Below are 12,071 nucleotides of genomic sequence, written 5' to 3'. Positions count from 1 at the left end.
CAGTTTTAAAAAACTCTTTATATGGTTACTCCAACATTCCTGCCACATCTGATTCTGTTTGTTCTGTCTCTTCAAACTGTGTGTTTACCTTTTAGGATGCCTGGTAATTTCTTGAAAAGTGGACATGATATACTGTGGTAAATAGGCCTTTAGTAATGAATGGCAAGGTATGGGGAGAAAGCACACAATCTGTAGTACTCTGATTAGGCCCTCAGCCTTTTGCCCCCTGCACTGTGAAGCCATTGTTTTCTCAGTCCCTCCCCTCACCCTTTATGTGGGTAGAGATGGTGATAGGGTTTGCAGGTGGGAATTTCTCTCCCTGCCTAGAGGGATTAGTTCCCTTCCCCCAGGAAGATGAGGCTCTGATAAAACCCATAGGCCAGAGGATCTACTAAAACAGCTTCTGCAGCAGGCAGGCCCTTTGAAGAACGCCCTGCTATATTTCACAATGGTTCTTTTTTCCTTCACCTTGCTGGGAACAAAAGGCATTTTTTTCTCCAAAACTCATTGTGAAGACCTGGTAGAGCTCTTGGAGCTAAAACTCACAAAAGAATGGGGTCTTCCTACGACAGGGTCTCCCTGGAGTTTTTTACACTCAGGTTTGTCCACACTGAGCCTCCACAGGTTTGCCTATTCTGGCACTGGCTCCTGCAGTCTTCTGACCAAGGGTTTGCATTCCAGTAAGTGTGATTGTCCAGATCTGTCTCTTTCTCTAATTTTCAGGGGAGCAGTTTGCCCCATGACCTCTCTCTAACAGACATAAGAAAGGCTATTGATTTTTCAGTTTATTCAAATGTTTACTTGTTGTTTGGAAAGAGTGGCAACCTCTAATCTCCTTATAGTCTGGGCTGGAAACTGCCTTTTGTCCCCTTTTCACGATGTAGTGGTTTGCTCAGGACCCATCATCTAGTAGGTGGCAGAGCCAGGGTTTGGATCTAGATGTTCTGGCTCCAGAGTCTGTGCTCTTAACCACAACACCATTGAGAAAAACAAGCGACCTGAGCTGGTGAAGGGTGGAAGAATGTGTATCTTACCATGAGATCTTTCACATCCACTAAATTTAAACTTTCAAAATTGCTACACATACCTAGAACACATACCTGGCAAGAAAACAATGATGATGGGGCCGGCGCTGTGGCATAGAGGGTTAAGCCACCTAGGCATCCCATATGGGTGCTGGTGCGAGACCTGACTGCTCCACTTTCTATCAGTTCCCTGCTAATGCACCTGGGAAAGCAGCGGAAGATGGCCCAGCCAGAGGAAGCCGGATAAGGATAACTCACCACTCCTGTGAGAAAGGCATTAATCCCTCTTGGCAATTTAGTTCCCTTTTAAGGACCCAATCTCCCAACACCAACACAATGGCAAACAAATTTCAACCTGAATTCCAGAGGGGACGAACTGTATACAAACCATAGCAGAATGGATGAGTGACAGATGACATCCAAATAATTCTTCCAAAGTAATACACAAAACATTCGTGGCAAAGTTGAGACGATATCCTGACTTACCATCTAGAGCTCTTTCCCCTGCCGTAACTCCAGGTCAGTCAACATTTACTGTGTGCTTAGTATGTGCAAAGTACAGTGCTGGAAGTTGGGAGTACCACTGCCAATAAAATAGAGTTCCAACCACCAAGGACCTTTTTTCCTTCACCTTGCTGGGAACAAAAGGCATTTTTTCTCCAAAACTCATTGTGAAGACCTGGTAGAGCTCTTGGAGCTAAAACTCACAAAAGTACAGTGCTGGAAGTTGGGAGTACCGCTGCCAATAGAATAGAGTTCCAACCACCAAGGACCTCGCAGTTTGAGAAACTCATTATACTATGCCTCAATCAAATTCTCGTTTATACATTGAAAGAGGTCCCTTCCTGCTCCTGGGTTCTGATCTGATAAAAACCTAAATTTCCCACTTAGTGATTACTAAGACTTTAGAGTAAGTTTATTTCAAAGAGCAATCTAAAGAAAGTGGTGATTCAGGATAATAATAGGGAATATTTCTTTATTTTTCCTCATTCATTCAGTCATTCATTCATCATTCACTGAGCACATACTAACCATCAGGTACTATGTGCTGGTAATAAAAACAAATAAGTTCTCTTGTCACAAAAAGTCTACAGTCCAGGCCCTGGTGCTGTGGTACAGTGAGTTAAGCCACCAATTGCAACACTGGCATCCTACTGGTTTGAGTCTTGGCTGCTCCACTTCTGATCTGGTTCTCTGTTGGTGCACCTGGGAAGGCAATGGAAGATGGCCCAAGTCCTTGGGTCCCTACAACCATGTGGGAGACCCAGATGAAGCTCCTGGCTCCTGACTTCAGCCTGGCCCAACCCTGGGGAGTGAATCAGCAGATGGGAGCTCTCCTTTTCTCTCTCTGTGACTCTGCCTTTCAAATGAAATCAATAATTCTTAAAAAGAAAAAAAAAGTTCACAGTCTAAAATGATAGCTTTCTTTTAAAAAGAGAAATTGCAAACGCAGTGTTTATGTTAATGTGATATATTTACACTATCATTGTATCTTAAACTTAAATGAGTGGTTTCCAGGATTAAATCATAAAAGGGAATCAGCTACTATTGATTCAAGCTTAAATGCTCCCAGGAGTTGGTGGGAAACAGCAATCAATTTTGTAGGTTTCCCATGGGAACAAATGTTTGCCAACACCAAGATGGAAGAGGATGCATGCTATGGACTCACCACTTCTCTTCTTCTACTTGCACTCCCACAGACTGGAACTTACTGGGTGCCTTATTTTCCCCTGTTTTGTCAGGTTCATCAGCATCATCCACCTGAAGAAATCAGACAAATTGAGTTACTTGATTTCAGCAACTTGAAAGACAAGTATCACAGTTCATCAGAAGTATCTGTTCTATTACTGGAATGCTTTGTGATTTGTAACCTATCTGTTCAATATTTGTAAGTCTGATGAGTGCCATCACTACCTTATTAGCATGCTCTTTCCTGCTTTTAGTAAAATGATGTTTTATTCAATACTCAGGAGGCTGCCACATCTATATTCCTCCATAGATTTGTGAATATAATCATCCCTCAATATCCACAGCTGATCTGTAGATAGCAAAATCTGCAGATACTCAAGTCCCTTATATTAAATGGCATAATATTTGCATAGAACCTATTCACGTATCCTCCCCTATACTTTAAATCACTTCTAGATTACTATAATACCCAATGCAACATAAATGCTGTATAAATACTCGTTATTCTGTATTTTTTAGAGAATAATGACAAGACAAAAATCTGTACATACACCATACAGATGTAAATTTTAAAAAATACTTTCTAACTGTGATTGGCTGAATGAAGCTCCTGGCTCCTGAATTCATCTGTGGATGTGGAACTCATAGACACTGAGGACCAACTGTGTATACTTACCTGTGAGCTCTATATTAGGAGGAAATGTTAATATGGAAATGTGTTCTTGGAAGGTTTGAATTTGCAGGTAACAAAATACAAAAGAAGGAGGAAAATCCATGATTTATAGTTATTGATACTGAATGATTTAGATATTAATCTGTTAGGGTAAACTATAGAACACTTCAATTTTTCCCTTTATACTAAATATTTGTTTTTGAATATGTCATAGTTTCCAAATAACTATGTATATATTATAGCTCATATAGAAAATATATCCAGAACCGGCACTGTGGTATAGCGGGTAAAGCCGCCACCTGCAGTGCTGGCATTCCACATGAGCGCTGGTTTGAGTCTTGGCTCCTCCACTTCTGATCCAGCTCTCTGCTATGGCCTGGGAAAGCAGAAGATGGCCCAAGTACTTGGGCTCCTGAACCCACGTGGGAGACCTGGAAGAAATTCCTGGCTCCTGGCTTTGGATAGGCCCAGCTCTGGCTGTTGCAGCCATCTGGGGAATGAACTAGAGGATGGAAGACCTCTCTCTCTTTACCTCTGCCTCTGCCTCTGTAACTGCCTTTCAAGTAAATAAAAAATGTTTTTTTTTTAAAAAAGAAAAAATATATCCACATCTAATAGTCTGTATGATAGTTAAGCCTGAATCCAAATTGGAAGCAAACTTTAGGATTATTTAAAGATTAGGTTTATTCCTTTTTTGTTCCTGTATATTTAATAAATCATTTGTTTCTAAAAGTGAACTAAATTAGTGTAGATTATATAAAATTAAAATACAGAAATATATAATGTAGAAAGTACAGGTGCCTTGAGAATCATTGTCAGTTTGTTGATGGGTGTTTGTCCACTGTGTTATATAAATGATTATTAATACTAAAAGTATATAGAGGAAATCATATGTATTTTCCTGAGATTTGCTTTATTTATTAAAGCTGTTATCTTCTGGGTGTTTTATCATGTCAATAAATAGCTGTACTTCAATTCTTCTGTTGGCTGCATGAATATTTCTATTATTAAAGCAATATCTAGGTAACATGTCCTTTTTTGCTGTTACATATAACATTACAAATACCACTTCATAGGTATCTTTTTTTATTTTTTTATTTGACAGATAGACAGTTAGAGAGAGAGACAGAGAAAGGTCTTCCTTCCGTTGGTTCACCCCCCAAATGGCTACCACTGCCAGAGCTATGCCGATCCCAGTCTCCCATGCAGGTGCAGGGGCCCGAGGACTTGGGCCATCCTCTACTGCCTTCCCAGGCCACAGCAGAGAGCTGGATTGGAAGAGGAGCAACTGGGACCAGAACCTGGTGCCCATATGGGATGCCGGAGCCGCAGGCCGAGGATTCACCAAGTGAGCCACGGCGCCGGCCCCTACTTCATATGTATCTTTAAAATAATTGTGCAAATATTGCTTAGGAAAAATTCTTAGAAGTGGAAATCCTATGGCTGGCGCCGCGGCTCACTAGGCTAATCTTCTGCCTGAGGCGCCGGCACACCAGGTTCTAGTCCCGGTCAGGGCGCCGGATTCTGTCCCGGTTGCCCCTCTTCCTGGCCAGCTCTCTGCTATGGCCCGGGAAGGCAGTGGAGGATGGCCCAAGTGCTTGGGCCCTGCACCCGCATGGGAGACCAGGAGGAAGCACCTGGCTCCTGGCTTCGGATCAGCGAGTATGCGCCGGTCGCAGCGGCCATTGGAGGGTGAACCAACGGCAAAAAGGAAGACCTTTCTCTCTGTCTCTCTCTCTCACTATCCACTCTGCCTGTCAAACAAAACAAAACAAAACAAAAACTTTTGACAGGGCCGGCGCTGTGGCGTAGGGGGTAAGGCTGCCGTCTGCAGTGCTGGCATCTCATATGTGCGCTGGTTTGAGTCTCAGCTACTCCACTTCCTATCCAGCTCTCTGCTATAGCCTGGGAGAGCAGCAGAGGATGGCCTGGGTCTTTGGGCCACTGCACACACGTGGGAGACCTGGAGAAAGCTCCTGGCTCCTGGCTTCAGATCGGCATCCGGCCATTGCGGCCAATTAGGGGGTGAACCAGTGGATGGAAGACCTCTCTCCCTCTGCCTCTCCTTCTCGCTCTGTGTAACTCTGACTTTCAAATAAATAAATAAATAAATCTTAAAAAAATACAACACATCACAGTGAGAAATATTTACTGTTTCTGGTACTTCTTTGTTTATGTACTTTGCTTGTTTCACCCTCTCCCCAAATTGAGGTTTTAACAATTTCTTGGGACAGGTGTTGTGGCACAGTGGGTTAAGCCACCACTTGGGAAGCTGGCATTCCATGCTAGAGTGCTGGTTTGAGTCCCAGCTGCTACATTTCCTATCTTTCTGTTGTTGCACCTGGGAGGCAGTGGTTGATAATGACTCAAGTACTCAAGTCCTTGTCAACCCTGTGGGAGACCCAGATGGCTCCTGGCTTAGCCTGGCTCAGCCCTGGCTGTTGAGGGCATTTGGAGAGTGAAGCAAAGGATGGAAGATCTCTCTCTCTGCTGTCTCTGTTACTCTACTTTTTTAAATCAGTAAACACATCTTTAAAATTTTTTTTCATATTCATAGGACTCTATTTTATGATGCTAAAGCCTTTCTCTTATATGTACTGCAGATGTTTTCTCTGTTTATCATTTATCTTTCAAACTTTGTCTTTCTTGTAGAAGATCTTTTATTCTGTAGCCATATCTAGGTTTTACGATTTGAAAAGGACTTTCTCACCCCAAGCATTTTTTAAAAAGTTCTCTTTTATTTACTTTTGTGCTTTCAGGTTCTTGGTAATTTCAATTTTTCTTTGGGATATTTATATCTTATCTCTCTTGCTTTGTGTCCTGGCTAATAAAGGCAAATAATACTGAATAGCCTTGTGAAAACAAGAGATCTTATCTGATTTCTAACTCTGGAATATCTCTAGCAGTTCTCTTTTAAATAGGAGTTTAACTGGGTTTCTTAGGGATACTTTTTTAACGTGTTGATATTTGAGATGACTTCTGAATTTAACTAAGTACCATATTTTTTGTGTCTATCTGGCTATCATATTTTTTCTTCAAAAGCAAAATAACTTTGAACTTCTGAGCCATACTCTACTTGATAATGAGATATATTTGGATTAGTTTTCAAATTTGGCTTGATTTTACAACTAAATTTGTAAGCATGTTATTCTAGAATAATTTTTTCTTGTTTTCTTTAGAGTTTGGGTGTCAGCTATGTTTACTTGACTTCAAAAATTGAGAATCTTGACTTTTATTTACATAACAGGAATTATTTGCTTCTGGAATGTTAGCAAAACATTTTCTGTAGAATTATATCTGTACTATTTTGAGGAAGGTTTTTGTTGTTGCTGCTTTTATATATATTTTTAAAGATTTATTTATTTATTTGAGGCAGAGTTATAGAGAGGCAGAGGCAGAAAAAGGGAGCGATCTTCCATCCGCTGGTTCACTTCCCAGATGGCTGCAACGGCTGATCCAAAGCAGGGAGCCAGGAGCTTCTTCCCGGTCTCCCACGAGGGTGCAGGGGTCCAAAGACTTGGGCCATCTTCTATTGCTTTTCCAGGCCACAGCAGAGACCTGAATCATTCATTAGTGGAGCTGGAACTCGAACTGGTGCCCACATAGAATGCCAGCACTACAGGCAGCAGCTTTACCTGCTACGCCACAGAACCGGCCCCTGCTTTTATTATTTTTACAATTTACTTTATGGCTGCTAGATTTCTTTCCCCAGATTTTATATTTCTTCTTGCATTAGTATTAGTAATTTACATAAATGTCTATTTTATCTTGCCTTTAAATTTTGCCAGCATTAAATTATCATCAGAATCTTTTATAATTCATGGAAGGTCATATCCTTTTTTCATATTTAATATAGTTGGTTTGTAGTTTCTCTTTTTCCTAATCAGACCTGCCTATTTATTTGGTCTTTGTCGCAAACCAATTCTCGTCTATCAGTTCTATTCTAGTTGTCATTGCCAAGGCTCTGTTTGGTTTTCTAACTCACTTATCTCCACTTTCATCATTATTAAGCTCTTCCTGTTGGGTTTCTGTTCTTTTGCTGGCTTTGTGAATTATGTGCTTGGTTTATATCGGGATATGTCTTCCTTCATTATGAAAGAACAAACAACTATGAATTCCTCTAAGATCATAGCTCTGGACCAGTCCACAGCAATGATTTACAGGATTTCCCTGTCAATCACATCCTAGTAATCCTGAATTTCCTCTCCAACCCACGTTATTTAGATGTTTTACTATTTTCAAATGGCTAGATTTTTGTTATCTATTTAGTATTGATTCTTAGTTTTAATGCATTATAGTTGGAAAACATAACTAACTTTTTTTGGAATGAAAAGGATCTCTGTAGGTTCTTTAGTTTTTAACATAAGTGCTCCCCATCCACTGCCCCTGCCAGATCTCTTCCCAAATCCACACTGACACTGATTTCAAAGACACCAAAATAAAGTTTGCAAAGCCCAAGTACATGGAAGCAATCTTAGTTTCCCTTATTGTTTTAAGTTAATCAATTATGACTCATAGATAATGTGACCTTTTTATATCTTAAAGCCGTATTTTAAATCAGAGTAACAATTCATTTGGTCTGTATTGTTCCCAAATAGTTCACTCAGCAGAGACAGGTTTTGCTAATCGTAGTTGAACTTATCTCTTCACAAGGGCCTACAATACATCTGCTCAGGCTCAGGCCTTTATTCAGAATAGCAGCTGAGGGTCTGGCAGGACACCTGCACCCCACATCAGGTCTCTGGGTTGAGCACCCAGCTCCAGTTCCAGCCTACGGATTCTTGCTGATGCAGAGCTCAGGAGGCAGCGGTGATGGCTCAAGTACTTGGGTTTCTGCCACCCACCTGGGGGACCTGGATTGAGTTCCTGGCTCTGAGGTTCAGCAGGGCCCAATCCCAGTCCTTACAGATAAGTAGGGAGTGGCCCAATGGGTGGGAGCTCTCCTTCTGTCTCTGTCTTCCTCCTTTGGTCTCTCTACTCTCAGATAAACACATTAATAGAGGCATAATTTTTAAAAACTAGATTTATCTCTCTACAGATGGACAAGTAGTAAAGAAATTTGTAAATTATAGGAGTGTGTCTCAAGTAGTTAATTTTCTTTTATTTTTAATTCAAAGAGTGGAAAAGCAACTTCATTTTACCTCACGTGAAGGATGAAGCTTATTAAAGCTTCCGTTCAGTCTTTTTGCCACGTAAGCTAAATGTCAGTAGAGGGAGGTCACACTCTGACTTCGGCAGGTGGAGGAGGGAGGGTCTAAAACCAGCTCGTGAAACTCAGCTGTAGTCAGAGTGACTCCAGCGAGTCCGGACAGCACAGCCAAGTGTTGGTGAGTGGCCAGTGCCACCCTTTGGGATGGAAGAGAAGCAGAAGCTGAAGGTAGGAAAAGGGGGCTTTTCAGTTTGTTCTGGACACTTCTGTGCTATACAGATCCTTTATAATAATACTATAGGCATAAATTACTCAATTTGTAATTTTAAGAAAAAAATCATCACTGGCATTGCGCATGACTTCTACTATAATGTCCATAACTCTGCTCTAAATCCAAAGCAACCAGTCCTTACTCTGCTCCTAGAACTAAAACACCACCCAACCCTACCTCAATAAGCACCAGAAATAGTGTTTCATATGCGTTCTAGAGTCATGTTATATAAAATACTTATCTGTAAAGATTCTGAATTGTATTTAGTGCTGAGAAATGCTTTCCTTCCTTTTTTTTTTTTTTTTCCAGATTCCTTTAATTTATTTGAAAAGAATTACAAATAGAGAGGGAGCAGTAGAGAGAGGTGGAGAGATCTTCCAACTGCTGCTTCATTCCCCTAAGAAGCCCAATGGCTGGTGCTGGGCCAGACCAAAGCCAGGAGCCCGGAACTCCATCTGGGTTTCCCATATGGGTGGTAGTGGCCCATGTACTTGGGCCATCTTTCACTGCATTCACAGGTGCATTAGCAGGGAGCTGGATAGGAAGTGGAGCAGCTGGGATTCGAACTGGCACTCATATGGGATGCTGATGTCAAAAGTGGCAGCCTAACTCTTTGTGCCACAAGGCTGGCCCCTTATCTTAGGCTTTTAAATGAACCTGCTAATGGAGGGAAATATCACGTGTCTGTTTTTTTTTTAATCAAAGTTCCTTGTTCTGATGATTTGCCTGAATCTCAAATTACATTCCCCATGTTTCCTGGCAGTCTGCCTCCAAGTTATGTTCTTTCAAGAGAGAGAGGGAGGTCAGAGACTTCCTTCCTGTTTCTACCTTCTGTTGTCTTCCCCCAGCAGCTCAGGCCCCAGCTGCACTGCACCTCTCAGAAGTCCCAGTGGGCACGTGCTGTCCCTAGGGTCTTCCTTCCGAGCTCCTAAATTCTGGTAACCTCACCTTTCCTTTTTTGTTTTGCCAGTTCTAGGAGTGGTGACTCCTTACTGTATCTTTGCTTGTTCTCTCAGCCTTCCCAGCCCTGTGTAACTAATGTTGTGTATTAAACTGCCCTTGTTTGAGAAATAGTGCTGGCTTTTGATTTCCTGAATGGGATTCTAATCAATTCCATATGGTTACCTGCATGTAAATTAAAAATGCTTGGGATGTCAGCCAAAGTAGGATGTTGCAGCATTATACCATAGGGTAGTATCAAAGGGACCCAGTGCAATGTCTTGCAAAAGATGCAAGGTAGATAATCCTCTAAGAGCGATGATCCTTAATGGATAGAGAAAAGGAAAAAGAAAGGAAGCAGGTCGTGAGCGAAAGGATGAAGGACTCCCAAGCCTCTTCCTGGTTCAAGGGGTGGGCGTGTGGGCACGAAGACACCACAACTCATGTCAAATTGCCTGCTGGAGTCCTGGCTACTCTGAGCTTTCCATCTGATTTCCTGCTAATGTGCCTGGGAAGGTAGCAGGAGATGACCCAAGTAATTAGGCCCTTGACATCCATGGGGGAGATTCAGATGGCGCTCTGGGTTCCTGGCTTCCAGCTCCAACTATTGCAGGCATTTGGGAAGTGAACCAGCAGATGGAAGATTTCTCTCTCTCTCTCTGTCACTCTACCTTTCAAATAAATAAACAAATCTTTAAAAAAAAGAAAAAAATGATACTCCACCTAACCAAACTGCCCGCACTCTTGCATCAAATGGTTGGAATCTTTTAAGCTTTTGTCATCATTTGCAAATTTATGTCTGTGACTTACCTTCTTATATTTAGATCTCAATGTTGACAAGTCTCACTTTTCATACATGATATCCAGGGTTATCTACTAAAGTTTACAAGTGATTTTCATATTTTTCAAAACAAATTGCAGGGTAAATAAATCTCTGTTGTAAAACAAATTGGGAAAGACCCATGGCTGGTGATAGAGTGTCAGTGCATTTGGCTAATGGAGAACAATACGAAAAATATAGCTAAAGCGAATGCTGTTGAGCCCACGTATGCCAGACCCATAATGAGAGCCCTACATGTGTGGTCATGCCCAAAATAACAAGATTTTGGTCAACAAGGGTGGTTCCATAGATGAGAACATACTAGTAATATCATAGCTATCTTAGTTGGTGTGAACATAATCTATGATGTTCCCACAGAAAGAAAATTACCTAAATCTGCATTTCGCAGATGTCATTAAGTGACATATGATTGTATGATATCAGTTAACTTTTGCTGCATCCTATAAAGTATCTTATGAAATAGACTATTGTTATTCTAGGATATGCAGAGATTAAGTAATTCGTCTAAATTCACACAGTTTATAAAGGAAATGACTGGAATCTTAGCTGTTGGGTATAGATTAAATTAAGTGTGTTGAGACAAGTTTGGAAATTTGTGAGAATTTCCAAAAAGGTAGAAAGGAGGGGCCGGCAACAGGTTAAAGCCCGGCCTGCAGTGACAGCATCCCATATGGGCGCCGGTTTGAGCCCCGGCTTCTCCACTCCCTATCCAGTTCCCTGCTAATGAAACTGGGAAAACAGAGGAGGATGGCTCAGGTCCTTGGGCCCCTGCAACCCTAGTGGGAGACCTGGAAGAAGCTCCTGGCTCTCAGCTTCAGATCGGCTCAGCTCCAGCTGTTGCGGCCATTTGGGAAGTGAACCAGTAGATGGAAGACCTCTCCCTATGTGTCTCTACCTCTTTCTGTAACTCTGTCTTTCAAATAAATAAAATAAATCTTAAGGAAAAAAAGGTAGAAATGGGAAGAAGTTCCAGATCTTACTGTTTTATATATATATAAACACACACACACACACACATATGTATTTAGATTAGATTTCAGTATAAGGAAATTGCTGAACATTCTGCATCATTCATTTTTGAAAACTTATTATTCACCATTAAAGAAGCAGTACTGTAAATACTGTAAAACATTATAAATCTAAGTATGGAGACCAGCGATGTGGAATAGTACAATGTACAAGCTACTGCCTACAGTGCCGGCATCCCATATGGGCACAGGTTTGAGTCCTGGCTGCTCCACTTCCGATCCAGCTCTCTGCTATGGCCTGGGAAAGCAGTAGAGGATGGCCCAAGTCCTTGGGCCCCTGTACTCACATGAGAGACCTGGAAGAAGCTCCTGGCTCCAGACTTCGGATCGGCCCAGCTCCGACTGTTGCAACCATTTGGGGAGTGAACCAGAAGATGGAAGACTTTCTCTCTCGCTCTCCCTCTTCCCACCCCCCCCGCCTCTCTGTAACTCTGTCTTTAAAATAAGTAAATTAAT

General features: G+C 41.7%; 1 protein-coding gene across 2 annotated transcripts in view; it reads right to left on the bottom strand.

Annotated features, from left to right (window-relative positions):
* DLGAP1 (DLG associated protein 1) overlaps positions 1-12,071 on the bottom strand; it is a 396,029-nt gene that overhangs the window by 52,946 nt on the left and 331,012 nt on the right. For both annotated transcript variants that reach the window (XM_062201404.1, XM_062201405.1), the window contains one exon: positions 2,695-2,786. In XM_062201404.1, the coding sequence (XP_062057388.1) occupies positions 2,695-2,786 (92 nt within the window). The remainder of the gene's footprint in view (positions 1-2,694; positions 2,787-12,071) is intronic.

This window comes from Lepus europaeus, chromosome 9 (genome assembly GCF_033115175.1).
Source record: "Lepus europaeus isolate LE1 chromosome 9, mLepTim1.pri, whole genome shotgun sequence".
Classification (NCBI taxonomy): domain Eukaryota; kingdom Metazoa; phylum Chordata; class Mammalia; order Lagomorpha; family Leporidae; genus Lepus; species Lepus europaeus.
The sequence above is the reverse complement of the archived record's forward strand: the minus strand, read 5'-3'. Positions and strand labels throughout refer to the sequence as shown.